Here is a 16,398-nt window from a genome sequence, read left to right as displayed (position 1 = left end):
TACTGAATCATTTTTAACAGTAAGATATGCATGTAGCTCTTGTGCAATCATACAAATCACGACAATATCAAATTGATATAGATGCGTCCTTGATAGAACACAAACAACATCTATGCAATTCACAATAAATCAGGTGAGGGCATGCGGTAAGGCCATATTTCCGATACCTTGAGGTTCTCCAGCTGACTAAGTTGGGTTGTTACATCTTTGCCGAATCCTCCCGAGGCCTGGACGGTGATGTTCGCCTCTCCGAGCAACTCATTCAAATTGGACGCTATCTGTTGGGAAAGGGCAACAGTTAATATCACTCCTGGTCATTAAGGTAAGACTCAAAGTGCCGTAAATATCGACATGTTGTTGGTTAGACGAGACATAAACGGTTGTTAAGAAGCAAAGGAAATTTGAAGCTATCACAGTATTGGAAATTGTCTGCCATAAAGATACATCTCGGCACGAAAAGGGATTAACACGTACATCAAAAGGGAAACCAATTCACAAATGCCAAAGAAAAATCAGGTAGAGTCACCACCATCAAGATAGAATGCGTCATATACAGATTCTTGTCACGTAAAGAAAGTGTGAACATAGAGCATCCTGGGTAAAAAAAAGTACAGTAGAAAACTTTCCTTCGAAAAGCAAAATAAAAGAACATTCGTTTTGACTATTTCCTCTGGCAGCGTGACCATTAGACTGACATCGCAGTTTGTACCGTATCAACTTATCATAGACTGGGTAATCTTGTACCAACGCCACCAGTAGTAGAAAGAACACAACTACAGTTCCAAAATGGTGAGAGGCGGCCCAAAATTGTTTAAGTGTCTTCTTAAAAAGGTATCAACCAGTCAACATCATGAACATAGCACATTTAAAACAGAAATACAGACAGTCACTGTTCCTTTTCCGGTACCAAAGAAAGCCACTAAAGATTCTAAAAGCTGATGAATTCTTCAACAGTTTGTGTATGCAGGTGCAACTAAAGAACCTTTAAGCCATTTTGCCCAACAATGATAACAACGGAATGGCAGAAGAAAAATGAGTTATCTAGACACGTCACAATACATTTCCCTCCCTACGGTACATAATATGTAGGCATTCTTGACAGCCGATTTTGTAGGTGCTTGAGTGATTCTGCAATCAAGGAACGACTTGTACGGCGATGTGATGGATTTTCACAGAACGAAAGGTATTATAGTGAAGTGAACGACTTTGGGAACACGGTCAATACTTCTAATCGGATGCAATTGTGTGTAGTGCTCGGTACAAGTAATAAATCCCCTGTCTGTATTCTTCACTGTTGATCTAATCGATGAGGCCGTTATGCAGCGCACCTCAGATTCGGCTTAGGTAGTTAACGTGAAAGAGTAAAAGGTTATTCACAGGCTTATCCCAATAAAAGGCACAGGTCTTCCGGTTTCTGTGGCTTGATTAAAGTCCCTGTCAAGTAAAATTTGTTATCACCTCGACTGAAATGGGGGATTATGTAATGATTCCGCTCCTTGGTAATGAAAATCTACTTTCCTTTGTCCCGAAAGAGATTAAAGTTCAGCTCATTCAAGCTAATGCCAGATCTAGTTCCGATAGAAAACTAGAGTTCTACGACCTCACACCTACCCTGTCAACCACTATTACTAAGCAAATTGCATCATTATGTGCATAACATATATTCCAGACGATATCCATTACCAGATGTGTACGACTCTTTCATCTATCATCATAAATTAACTATGGTGTTTTCAAAGTCATTATGAAAATAAGGCATTGATTTTGCTGGATTATTTATTATCTAAATAATGGGGTGTACTTCCTTACATGTACTCTGATGTCAAATGAACCGTACCGTTGTAAATCGATCATCGGTGTCCTGAATCGTAGCGACCTTATCCCAGCCGAAGTGCTGCAGCAGCGCGACTCTGGCCGGGTTGTGCACATTGTCAGTCTGTATCGTTTTGAACAGGAATGGGTACGTCTTCCTGTCCGACAGAGCAGGCGAGTACGTTGAGTACGTGAGCTGGAAAACAATAGAAATGTGATCTAAATTGGACTAAATATTGGCTTCGCGCTGACCCCAATATCGCCTGAGTACCCCTGTAGTACACTCCAGCGCCTCAGGAGAGGGACGGTGAACAGGGAACAGGAGAGAGGCAGGCAGTATCGCTCAGTGATAACAAATCAGCTGTGCTATATAAGGTCACCCCCAATGGTTAAGTCCCTTGAGTTGATGTTATTTTGCCCTATTGGCATTTCTCAATCCTTTGTGTAACGTGTAGGTCGTACCAGAAGTTCAGATTGTTTATTACGCAGCTTATAAACTTTCTGTTTGTGTTTGACTACTTTTGTTTAGACTAGCATCGTAGAAAGATGTCTGTCTCTTGAATGATTTTGTAGTGTTGATAGTCCATACTTCTTGTGCGAGGCTAGCTATTTAGGTCGATCCAATGTGTCAACCCGCACGTACGCGCACTGTAGTAAATGGTTTTCCCTGGAATTTCAATTTACGCGTATTCAGCTAAAAGGGAATAACTGTAGCCTGCTGCACTCCCATGCGTCAGCACCGTAGCTAGGATTATGGGCATGAGTAATAGAGCAGAGTGTCTTTTTTACCCGTCGATTCCATTTCTTAACATTTCGCCGGAAATCTACAGCCTGAGGATAGTTAGTTTTGCTGAATTTTCACATAAGCTTTTTAGTATATTGCTTCTCCATACGTTTATAGCCGAAGTGCGCAAGGCCATCAGAGTAATGCCACCAGCCAGCCACAACCCTTACCCCCGTGCCTGAGCCCTCAACCTAATGAGTTGTGGCACGCGGACGACGAAGAAGAAGTAATGAACCCCGAAGATAACATTCGAACCGGGAAGGGTCTGGAGTCTATTCTGTTTAACATTTTGACATTGTGGTACGTTCTTTTACGTCTGTATTTGGTGTTTTGATGACACAATAAAACTGCATTTAGTACCTGATTAGCAAACATGGTTAACTTATTATGTTCACGCTGGTATATAACTATGATTTCTATGCAGTCACTGGGAACAGGAATAGCCGGAACATTTTGGAACAGGAACTAATACTTTAATTTGTGAAGGCTGTCGCAATTGGATCTTCTGCTCACGGCTGCCGATATCAAGGAAACGGTTTGCTATCACACAATCATGTCTTGAATCGTTAAAGCCAACGTCGTTATCTCACTGCAACATTCTCTTGTCGAGCTTAGTTACTGTCTAGAATTCTGCCATCTAATCATATCATGGCGTTGCATAGACGTGTCTTGTAGCCTGGCCAATAGGTCATACATTACCTTTGACATTCCAATTCTCATAAACGGGAACTCCAAGTCCGGAGAGTAATATCAAGATGAAACAAACTTCTTTTGTTGTAGCTCCATTCGGAGTCGTAATAACGACCCCTCTCCTAACGAAACTCCATATGAAAGATTGATTGAAGTGAGGAAAGATTGATATTGCCATGTACACAGGTGCAAACCAAGGCTTCATGAGCGGTATCCTCTTAGGAAGCTACAAGTAAAGTAACTGTATCTAATAGAATCATCCATCATGGATAAACGCTGTCGATGCACCATCGCTTCTTGTATTACACAGTCGACAGGAAGCCAATATGTGTGAGACTCATAGGCGCGAGGCAATGCCATTGTATTTAGGCATTTCCTTTCATAGGATCAGGAGCCATGCATTCAGAAGCTTCGATCTTTTGATTCGGCGAAATGAAAATAGAAAAGAAATGCTGAGATATGACGTCTCAGATGCACTTCAGAGGGTTTTCTCGTTCTTACAATCAGACGTAACGACCGGATAGGATTATGCGCTTGATGTGCTATTTCTCCTGCAGGATGCGTGAGCTCTGACCTGGATGAGGTTGAAGATAGGCGCAGTCTCTGCGATGAGATCCACCACCGCGCCACCTGGTCCCAGCACCATGATCATCGTGGGCTCGTGGAACATCGTGATGATGAGGTGATACACGGCAACGGCACGGCCACCCTGCGGACACAGAACAGCGAGTCAACATCTTTTTGTGGACTTCATCGCAGATTATGGCTTCAGAGATGATAAAAATTGGATTAAGAAATCATTGATTTGTGACATTTATTCATATCATGACTACAGTGCAACTGAGCATATCATCACGTGAATGCACAGTACAACTGTTCGTTCTGTGAAATCATAACTTTTATCATAATGATAGCTATGCAATCAATAAACCTGTTCATGGATTAGATGCATTATGTGGGTAATATATCAAAGACTGAGACATGAATAAAACACGTCTAGACATAACATAAAGCATGAACAAGAACTGTTTACAAGTTAGGGGCCTTCACCTTCGACATATTACCCACGATGCGGCTCACTGCCTTATTCATACGTCTAGCGCATAATATTAGACAGTTTCCATCATCTGCCATTGTCTTCCATGCAACATGTAGTTGGCATTGATCCACATGTATCACTCAGCCAGTTGGGACGAGAGGTCTTATTGTATGATGCTGTTATGGGAGAAATCACATCGAATTCAATAATCTGGAGTGTCCCTTTTGGGCATAATGGACACTGCCAACCTCACAGCTGATCGATGCTGTCAATACTGATCTTAGGAAGATATCATCTTGGTCTTCAAAATAACTCGTGAAACTTGACCCCTCAAAGACTTGAACAAAATGTGTTTCTCAAAGAAATCACCTCCCCTCCATCATCCTCCCCTTCTCCTTGATAATTGTGTCATTAAATCTGTAAAAGCCCATAAGCACATGGCAATTTTTCCTCCTATGTCCACCCTGTCTTGAGAAACTCAAATTCCAGACATGATTGCTATAGTCTCCAAGCGAGTGGCCACATTTAACAAACTAGATTTTTACTTAAATGTCAAATTACCATGAACAGGACTCGACGTAATTCATAAATCCTCTACTCGTGCTCTCTTCGAGTACGCTGACATTATGGATGTACGATTCCCAACTGTTCACGGCCACACCCGACAGTATCTTAAAGATTTGATTACTCCCCACGTTTAATTCCTACTTCTTACGATCTTCGCAACAAACAAAATCTACAGATACCGCTTTGCGCCACAGCTTGATACCAAAGGTCCTTTGATATGTTCCTTATGCAACACATCATGTAATTGTTTGACCACTGAACCTTTCATTGTTAGAAAACAACACTTGGTACTCAAATCAGTACGCCTCTCCCTTAATACATATGTCAGTCATGGTCCCCGGTACAAATGTGCCCTTTTCACACGTCTTCATATCCGCACTTGCAATTTAAACCACAGTTTATTGACAGGTACTCTTGTCTAAAGTTTAGCCTGTATCTGCGGGTGTCGATGCGAAAACATTGCACATTTTCTATCAAAGAGTATACCTTCTCACCCATCTACAGAACCGAGTAGGCGTAATCCGTGATTTGAACAATCTAACTGAACAAGCCCGTGTTTACCATTCTTGTCCCAAGAGACCAACAAAAATAAGTTTTAACCCCAACATACATTGTAGAAACCAGACGCTTTTTAAAAATCTTATTGATTTATATAACATTTACAATTACAAATATGACACTGCTTTAAACTTGATATTCCATCCTGGACTACCCAACCCAAATTTCGTGTACTTTTTGTTATTGTCATTTTCCATGTTCATTTCCCAGGTCTTGTTCGCTGCTTGTGCACCACCTCTGTGTCCTGTGTAGTGGTGTGGATCTAAACCCGAGTTTAGGTTTAGGTTCGGACTCGAGTCCAGAGGTTTAGGTTCAGGTCGGGACTTGAAAGTCCGGACCTGAACAATAATTTTGGAATATTTTTTTGTGTTACATGTAAAATTGCATATTGGCAGATATTTTACATGTAATTTGAAAACTATATATACGGAATTATATACAGTCAGTAATTAACACAAAAGTTCAGTTATAAACACAAAAACAGCAATGTTTCAATATTTTTCTAGTGCAAATTTCACGATTTATGGAAGGTTTAAGATGGTTTAAAACAAAAAGGAGTGTATGAGTGAGAGAAATTTTTTTCAAGTCCGGACTTGTTTCCAGACGTTTAGGTTTTTTTGGACTTGAACCTAAACGTTTTACAAGTCCGGAACCGGTCCGGCCAGACCGATCCGCACCACTAGTCCTGTGTATGTACTTTCTCTTGTTGATTCATGAAAAGATTCAAAAAACTTATTTTTATTACTTCAAGGGGCTTTCATCAGTCTTACGAGACTTTACAGCTATGATGATATGTTAGTATATGATGAATCTCACAGAGTCAGTATCATATCTCAAATAGACTTTTTGAAAGCAATTTAGACCGCATTACGGGCTAAAGGTCTTCAGATACCTCTCCAGTGAAATACTATGCCTTCATCCGAAGGCAGAGCTTGCGTATTTGATATTGGTCGATCTGAGGTAAACGTTATTAGCCCGTGGCAAAGCCTCAACGGCTGTAGGATCTAGGACTGCTTCGTTTGCATATTCCGGTTGCCGTTTCTAACACATACCAACATTCAATTCCAATATCCATTCCAACCTAAGATATTGATGTTTATAACGTGTAAGGAAAATGCTATACCATAAAAGGGATAAAGATCCTATCTTCACAATGATGAATGATTAGAGAAGTTCAGGAGACGAAAGTTCAGACCTTCTGATAAAAGAAAGTCATCAATCTACATTTTATTGACGCGTTTCCTTGCACAGAGGTGAAAGTTGAAGACAATCCAATTACGACTTGCTCTTGTGTAACTTGACGGGCTACGTTAAACTTTAATGGAACAGAGTGGCGCTCTTGGGAAATATGAATCAGCGCAGGTCGGAAAGAATTTTTATTCATGGATAAGGCAGAAATATTCGAAATAACACGATTTAAACAGGCTAGCCCTATCAAATACGTGTTTTGTCCTACAAAGCGTATTCTATACCGATGTTTTCACTATTATGTCCTTAACAGAAAACTTAACATATTTCATCCCATCTGAATTCAGACAATTCAGACATCTAAAATGCATCAACTATGCTGATAGTTTTAAGGTAGAAACTATAATATAAGTCTTGGTCCTACGTTCCACATTTAGATAAGTCACACGTCTCTCTTCAGGTGGCAGGTCCGAAACTTGGACAGGTTTGAGGGCTGATCAAGATAAACTTCTTTAATTCCCCACCTCTTCTAATGGGAACACAAATGGACGCTGGTAATAAGTTTTCTATGAAGCTACTATATTTCTTTCTAGAACACACTGGCTACAGACAGCAATGAAACTGGTAATACATTTCAACGTTTCACATTTTGTAGGAGTTGCGGATAAATTCCAACACATATGTATTCGCATTGCCCAAGCTATCTGTAATACCAGATTGATTTTGTGTCTTTCCGAGGCTCCATCTATATAACACGCGATAACTATTTTCACTCGCCTTTCCACCCAGCCCCTCTAACGGACAATCAATGCTCCCCTCTGATGAACTGGCCGTCGGTGAGGCACATAGCTATACATTAAGTTTAATAGAAACCTAATGTCGGTGGAGTGCGTCTTTCTGACCTATTTCACAAAAAAATCGATTCTGAGGTGTTCATCGCATATATCGTTGTCTTATCCTGGTCAAATAGTCCACTTTGCACCAGAGTGGCTTCAAGGTGATTATTTTTTCTTGCAAATATGTCATCTGTGGTTTAGTGTTAGCCCCTGTTAGCCTGTACATTACACATAATCTGTATTAGATCACCTTAGCACATCAAGTCGTAAATGATATGGTAGTGTTGAGTGAAGCTGGAGAAAGAAACAAGAAGATAGGCACATTAAAGGAGTCCTAAACTCTAGAATGGAGTGTTATTTTCCACTAGATTATGTATCAATGAATACATTGACCAGCCGACATTTTACATAATTCCGCTTGTGGTGAATTACACAAGGTGTGTTTTGTAAAAAATATGTAACTCACTAAATCCGTTCAGACACTACCCATGTATTCCCTATACGTATACTCACTTCCTTCATCGTGAATATTTTTGGCATGAATGAGGGGGGTGGACCGGAAGGAATTTTAATACACTGCAGGTGTGATCACAATAAGAAGGCCAGTTGTTAATAAGATATAAAGGAACACATGACAAGACAAGTTTTTCTTACCCCCCCCTGACATTCTTTGTGTAACCTAACTTTTGTCAGGCCTTGTCAGGTACATCGTATTCAGGCATAGGCTGAGGTTGTTTAATTTGATTAATCAGAAAATAGAGGATCACCTGGGGAATTTAGTACAATACTCGATGCTTTTTAATGCGCACGGGACTAGTGGGTACTTTATCGTATACTGTAATAAGTATTCATTTTTACTTCCTAAAATTATTAATATCTATTGGAAAATAACTCCTCCTTCTGGTGTTTAGGACTCCCTTAACGTGAGCGTTCCTAATACGGAAACGTATGTCTATGAACGATGTGTTTTAACTCAATGGTTTGCTATTTGAGGTCATTGACATTGGCCTTCCTCGATCTATGCTTGTTGTCACGACTTAAAAGAAGATGGAAATGGCTGATAAATGCACACCTGCTATAACTTTGTGGGTTCCCTTCATCAAAATTCCCATCGGGTGTCTTTCTGTTCTAGGCGGGAAAAGTCTAATAAAACCTTATGACAGAGAACCGACTCGGAGCAAACCGTAGTGATTATAGCCACATGCCACTGAAAAGCCATAAAAGTCCAATTTACTCTGCCCGCACGCCCAATATCAGAAGATTTTCTTCTGGGAAAATTCCATTAAAACACGGCAAAGGAGTTCCCACGATGAATACGTACAATAGGTAAAATCTCAGGCCGGACGTTGACAAGTGTACAACGGTAAAACGATTACTATTCGAAGGAGCTACTTTCACGACTTGCTTCATAAGTCGCCATAGATCTGTAACGGTCTGCGTGGCAGTGCATACGTAATCGCGGCTCACCGTAAAATCCTATCGTAAAATGAAGGTTATACATATTCATCCATACAAGTTATTTATATTTGTTAGAATGTAGAATTTCGAAATGCTATAAGAATTTTGCACCAACATTTGAACTTACAACTGATTAGAAACGTTGTTGATAAGTACAGACGTCAATAATACTAACTAAAAATAGACCGCTAGTCCCATCCTAACTCAACCCAAATCTTCAACAAGATCTGATAAGCGATTGCGCTGGCCTTTCTACGGTACATTCCTAAGTGAAATCCCCCTGGACCAATTTTTCTCTGTGCTTTTATTTGCTTTCGTAACAGGTCATTATTGTAACGTTTATTCAATTATTTATGCCTTTAGACATGAAACTTGACAGACTTACACACTAATAGTGAACTACATTCATACTGTTTCATCCCTTCTCCACGACCAGCTAAATCATTTATAACTCGACGGAAAATGCTGTATTGGTCAATAAACCACTCTACGCACAGTACATGAGATAGACTACATTTGCATACTGCCGCCTCATACTGTAATTCACGTTTAACTGTAATCCCAGCTAGGCATCTTACTCAAAACTAGACTCCGGGTCGTTGAAACTGTTCTGAAAAACGCGCACTGACAACACCGCTCCGTCATACAGGCTGTTATGGGTATGTCGTTGGGCCGCATGAGAATTACGTGGTAATCTGGCCAGGAAGAGCAGACCTATGTCTGTGTTTACTATAATGCGTTACATTCAGATCAATAATTTAAGTTTCCCGATACAGCCGTGCGTTAAGTGAACTCTGGCTCCATCACAACTGACACTGACGCTGTAAAGTGATTTCCTCAGAGATCTCGCCAGGCCATTGGAGACTGTGGCCTAGCGTGTAGGACGTCCTGCTGGGCGAAATGTCATTAAGGGACCCGGAGAATATCGACTGGTTTCATGTTACACATTTAGTCTGAATCATGTAACATTGGTACATCGTAAAGGTGCGCCGGTAATATGCTTCTGCGGATCGTTAACATGGAGAACTAGAGTTCCACGAACACTTTATCTTCGCCAAATAATCAAGGCTTATTATGGAGAGTGATTGATATTTACATGCTTATCACCCGCTGCAAATTTGATCATGCACCATACCATTTGGAAGTTATGCTGGGGGGGGGGGGAATGAGTCCAGTCTAGATAGTGTTAAAAATCATTTGGTGGTACAGGACTAGTATATGTGTAGAGTGTGCTGATATATGTAACAAGTTTAATGAACTTTCAGATGCTACAAGTATCGAATTCCTGCCATTGATCACTATGGAATTATGGTTTTTCCTCATCAATTATGCATATTGGCTTCCATATGCATAATTACCATCTATCTAAATCAAATTATAACTTAAGCTATTAACAAACCAAAAATCATGATGAGCCATTGACCCCTTCTTGAGTTATTACCAAATGAAGGGCGCACAGCTGGCACACAGCTGGGTGACCTAAATCCCAAGCCAGGCAATCCTCCAAGTGTCCCTGAATTGAGGTCGAGTAACAGCTTTCAATGGGATTATACATTACTCTCTTTAATTATGTAAATGAAGTCCCAATTTGCATACTATACATTTCATTATGTTAGTCATCACCTAAGGTACCTGCGTACCAAAAGCAATAAAGATACACCAAACCCTGCATGAGTTATCCTCCTCCAAAGTTTCATACATAAAGGCCCACTGCAGCTCAAAGCAAGTCGTCAAGAGGCCCAAACTTACACCACTTGTTCCCTGCCCCAAGACCCATCCACTATAAAAAAAATCATGAACCTGGCGCCTCCAGAAAATTTCACCCCAAACTTTGAAGCTCCGCTGCAATACTTTAGATACCCGCTAGAAGGCCCATTATCGAACTTGACCTTCCTTTCTGTAAACCTAACCCACTCACTAAGTATCATGCAGAACCATCGACAGCTTCTCGAGTTATGTTGGCGACATACAAATACACATCCACACAAAGCCCGCTGCAGTACCGACGGAAAATGCCAGGGGAACCATTTTTGAATTTGACCTCCGTTTCTACAACATCTACACACCTGCAAAAAATCATGAAGATCCATCAACGTTTCCGTCACTTTTTTTTGCCTACATACAAACACAAAAAATTCAAAGTCCGCTGCAGTACTGTTGAAAAACGCAAGGTGAACCATTTTCGAACTTGACCTTCCTTTGCACAACCACTACACACCTACCAAAAATCATAAAGATTCATTGAAGTTTTCTTGAGTTATGCTCCTGACATACATACAGACCCACCCAACAGATTTTTCAACCGAAAACATAATCTTCCCCGAGTACTAATACTCGGCGAAGATAATAACGGGATAGTTTGAACATGTGGCGTATGTCTTGTGATCGAAGATGACGGAGGGCAACCTACTGGGCTTCCTGTTTCCTTCTGCGTAAACCCGTTGGATGGAGACAGCGGACAAAAACGAGGCATATGTTAAAAAGGCCTCAATCTTCCCCACCAACCTCTGCTTGGAGAGTAGGTTTCACCAGCAGTAAAACCACGAACTGGTCATCCTGGAAACATGTATTCAGAATACCCCTCATATATTATACGGAAAGTTGCCATTCATGTTGTCTCACGTATGTCACAGGAAAGCAAACGCGGTACTATTTAATAACATAGATAGACATCGAGGCTAATATTGCTACAGAGCTTTGTGGATGTTATGCTGTCTTATCTACATTTACATTGTAAAAAGAAATCAAACATAATGAATCCATTTGCAATATTTCCTGCAACAGTTACGATCTGAATATAAGTCATGAAGTCATGGGGATATTGCCGAGCGATCCTCGAGCTGTCGTCCCGGCCGCTGCGCGAGAAGTCATTTAAGTTATCGTGCTGTGCTGCGGGTACTTTGTCTAACTTTCTCAGTAGGCGAGTGCCACAGAAACAGTTGGATAACGATGATTGTTGGGTATGCACAATTTCAAATACATACCTCAGCTGGGTGCCATGTAGGAGATGGGAACTATTACCCACTTTTAGACACGATGAAATATGGCGTTGACTACAGGATCATATATAACGTGAAGGAGATGGTTTTCTCAGTATACTTGAAGTAGAATATGAGTCAATGTGAATGCTAGTCTATCTCATTTTTATGCCCATGTGCCAGCCACTGGCAGCCTTGAGAGACTCGGCTGGTTAGGTCCACTTGGTGGCAGTCCCAACATTTGCAGTAGTTGAATGAAGAAATTTGTCATGTTTATGACGGCGGATGACGTAGGCTCTCTTCACATACATATGACCTCTAACTAGACTGCCACAGTTAAATAAGTGCACAGCTGCTTCCACAGTTTTAATTGGTCCATATGGTTTGTTTGCGCAAGATGCCATAATGTGTCTTCAGTTATGATGCAAAGTTATCATTGTTCAAATACTGTTTATGTAACGAACGTGTGCCCTACATACTAATGAAACTGTGGTGTCCTACATGTTGAGGTATAGAACCCCACGGACTAATCCATTGACATCGGTAGCTAACATTGGGCAGGTCTTTACACTTATCGGGTCCTAACCACCCAGGGGTAACATATATAGAGTAAGAATGAAAGAAACTGACGCTATCCTATGGGGGCTACTTGTGAATGTGATGGAAGAAAAGCGCGGAAGTACGCACACGGTTTCGTGAAATGAATAGATAAACAAGCCCAAGGGATTAGACATGCGCATCAGGTCGTAACTATCAAGCGCGTCGGTTTTTGTTTTGCTGCTGATGTTGCCACGTCCGGAGCTGGCACGTCTGAAGATCGTGCACCGGGCATAGTAGCTCGTCATAATGTCGTGATCAGCGACAGAAATGATTTGAAATAGATTGAAATTCACAACAAAACTCGTGCCTGCATCATTCATGCAGTTTCATTCTGGATCTGAGGAGTTTGTAATTAGATTAGAGGTTGGCGGTTTTCTTTTCTCTACATCCACCGGTGCTACATCGGTGTAAAGATCTCTTATCCACTACCTCAGCTTTCCAAATCTTCCGAGCTATTCGTCGAAAACAACTTCGAGGGCTAGGGGATGCCGCCAAAGTGGTATTGAAGCTCAGCTTTCTTCTCAATAGTTGAAACATATTTGACCAGTTGTTAAATGTAGCCCTTGGTCGTTTCTGTGAGGGTTACCGAACTCTTTTAACGCATTAAAATCTATTCAAAGGCTTTCAGCTGCACTGTCGACTGAAGTTGCTACCTCTGTCGTCAAAGATGGAGTTAAAAGAAATGTTAGTCTTTTGTACCCTGTGTGGGTAATGTAACACATTTACTGCAGTGACCGCGTACACACGCATGTTGGCTTCCGTGCATCTACAACTCTATCTCCTCCTTTGTCAGAAGACGTGCTAGTCATTAATGTATAACATTGATGACTTACAGAGCATATCGACTGATATACACCCCTCACTTTGTTGATGTCTTTAATGACGAGACGATACGTTTTGACTCTCACGGTGGTTTCATTCCCGAACTGTTTTGTGAATCATAAATCCCCATCCGTACCAAGTCCATAAGGTGTTATAGCGGTGTGACCCTCTCTTCATTTATAAGAACGTAACGAGGACGTCTTACGATGAAGGCATACTCAAGAAGAACTTGCCTTACGATACATCACCATTCGTGGTTTAAAAAATGAAAATGAAAGTAAAGGTGCAAACAAGTGCTTTAACTGCATCTGATATCGTCTTTGGTAGACCTCCAACATAGAAAAGCACAACGTATGGCCATGTAAATTGAGAGAGACGTACCCGGAGTAAAACCGAATGAAGAGAAAATTAGTTTTTCAACCTGACGTCAGACCTTACGATTTCTCGCGGTTGTCAAATCATCTGCTTCGATGACCCATACGACTTTGATAGCTGATGCCTGCGATACCGACTGCATTATTGCAGCTTAGAAGACATTGGGCTATGAATAGAGATTGATTGAAGATTGGAGTCCTTCTATTCACAGGTCATTATTATTACACGACATCCAGGAGAAGATGGGATATTTGTCACTGCTCGTTCAGTGAGTCGTTTGTTAATCTGCATGCGTAGGTTATGGACCAACCACACATATAAACATAGAAATTAAGGGGAGTGACGTTAAATATCACAAAGTGTCTATACGAGCGTCAGTGCAGACGATAACGTTAACACTTTTCGAATTCCGAATTTACCGGTTTGAGAATAGGAGTGTAGCAATAAAATCTTTTTTAATCAAAACTCTTTTTGTCAAAACTTCAATGTAATCTAGTCATGTATACTCCACTTGTACTTCATCGGTTGGACATCATCATGCTGAAGACGATGATTAGAAAATAACAGAGCGTAAATTTGATCTCGCTCCTAAATTTTGCTCGGTGTTTGCCCGGCGTATATTGTACGAAAACTATATAGGAGGTGGAAATGGATGCAGAGACGATTTTAACAGAAATGTGTTTGTCAGACCAACGACAACGTGTAAACACACACCCTATCACCAGTTCTCAATCACAATACACGCCTGCCGGGTCGGACAAGGTGGTAAAGACAACATCTGCCGGTATCAGAGAGGGAAAACATCTAGATACATCTATTTTGAAACGATAAGCGACAATCCTGCATGATGACTCTGGTTTCATGATCAGACCACATAGCCGAAAATACCGACCTGAGGGCACCTGTGTGTTGTGCCCGGAGCTTTCATCTTCTTCTTTTTCATCTATACATGCTTTTTATACGCTATTTGCAAAACAAAATGAATGTCACGCCCTGTATCGTTAACAGTGACCATCTAGTGATGATGAGTACTTACCGTGAACTGTACATTTGGAATCTTGAGATTGTAGCCCGGTAAGATGTCCGAGCGGTTGTTGATTTGCTCCATCGCCATTTCACAAGCGGGGAGAAGTCCCTGGTAGGCCGGGTCCTTTCGGGCAGCGGCCGGGGAGTTCCCTTGGTCGAACATCCCGAACAGGAAGAGGTCCTTCGCCTCGCCCTCGGATCTTGCTACCGTGAACAGCCCGAGACCAAGGAGAAGAGAGACGAACCATCTCATGGCGAAGCTCTGCAACCGCGCTTCTACTCTGTGGCGATAACAAAAGTCGATGTTCAATACGATAAAATCGTATTCGGAGCCAATCTGAAGGGAAATTAGTGATAAGGATGAGTTAGGCAGTGCAAGCTTGGGCGCTGTGTGCTTTGGTTCTCCATTCTGGCGGATAGGGAGTGAGGAAATGAGACCAGCGAGGCAGTGACAGGTGATAGATGGGAGAGTCTTGTTAGAGGGTCTCTTAGAAAGCGCTACGTGGTTCGCACCAGGGCAAATGCGCGCCCGCAATTGGTTTTTCACATGTGCCTCCGGCAGTTTCAAATCAGCACAGGGGTGACGCGCCTCCTGCGCTGCTATCTGGGCGGGAACGACTGTTATCACCCTATGGCGTCAATCCTGGATTTCTATCGCGCAGTCAGAAGTATAGCTGTGGATTTCTGGATGATAATTAGCATATTCTTAATTGAAACAAGTGGAAAATTATATAAATACAATACGTATGTCGAGGAAAATGAGAAAATGAATATACTGTGATCTAATGTTTGTATTTGTCATCAGAAGCTAAAAGTATCAGGAGGACTAGCATTAGGAGACTCAAGAATTCAGTAGGCTCCAAAGTTAACGTTCTGTACAAATTAAATGTTTGTTCTCGATAAAATACTGCATCAGAGTGAGCGTAGTGACCAGAAAGTCATATCATCTTAATCCTGGAAAAGACGTTAAAATATGTATCATTGTCAAAAAGGGACGTCGTGTTTTGTATTCCATTTACAATCACGTTGCACGAATTGATTTTACAAACTACTCGCCACATGTTGAGAATGTCGGTGTCAGAACATCCAGTGCGTCTCCATGATGACAATGCACCACTGTGCCAGCCGATCTTGTCGTTCATTTCCTGGGGAGTACCCACGTGACTCGGTCTGAATGACTCTGCAACACTTTACCTCAGCTTGTGGCACCAGAAACGCACGGTGATGGCGCAGCCTAGGGCGGCGTTCTTGGCTCATGTGCTCAGTGCGTCCATGTAGCTATGGCTTTCAGAATCATAACAAGCCCCCAAGCATTCTGCATGTAATAAAACGAAGCTCAATTCGTCATGAAATTAGCAGGATAACTGCCAAGTTGGAGTCCTTTAAGTTTGCCAGACAGACTGTTGACCTTGCTATACTGCTGTGAAAGTCAACCTGGCCTTGACATATACCAGGAATCCATCGCATAATATAAGATGTACTTCTTTGGATGCAGCCGTCTTTGAACTTGAGTAACAAATGCCGTATGCAGCAAGCTTAAGCCCCGTATTGCCGAAGATAGCCTCCCGACCTTCCCCAAACCAAATTTGTCTACGAATCTGGGGTCAGTCATTGGTAGGTTGGGAACTAGTTAGGAGCAAATCAGCAGTGGCTAAATTTGACTCC

General features: G+C 41.5%; 1 protein-coding gene across 3 annotated transcripts in view; it reads right to left on the bottom strand.

Moving 5' to 3' along the window:
* Positions 1–16,398, bottom strand: part of LOC136430939 (gamma-aminobutyric acid type B receptor subunit 1-like) — a 55,253-nt gene that overhangs the window by 14,785 nt on the left and 24,070 nt on the right. For all 3 annotated transcript variants that reach the window (XM_066422036.1, XM_066422035.1, XM_066422037.1), the window contains 4 exons: positions 14,744–15,014; positions 3,861–3,995; positions 1,838–2,008; positions 168–278 (listed from right to left, as the gene is read on the bottom strand). In XM_066422036.1, the coding sequence (XP_066278133.1) occupies positions 168–278; positions 1,838–2,008; positions 3,861–3,995; positions 14,744–14,986 (660 nt within the window). In that variant the 5' untranslated portion in view covers positions 14,987–15,014. The remainder of the gene's footprint in view (positions 1–167; positions 279–1,837; positions 2,009–3,860; positions 3,996–14,743; positions 15,015–16,398) is intronic.

This window comes from Branchiostoma lanceolatum, chromosome 3, assembly GCF_035083965.1.
Source record: "Branchiostoma lanceolatum isolate klBraLanc5 chromosome 3, klBraLanc5.hap2, whole genome shotgun sequence".
In the NCBI taxonomy this organism is placed as follows: Eukaryota; Metazoa; Chordata; class Leptocardii; order Amphioxiformes; family Branchiostomatidae; genus Branchiostoma; species Branchiostoma lanceolatum.
Note: the sequence above shows the minus strand (reverse complement) of the source record. Positions and strands in the feature narration are given on the sequence as shown.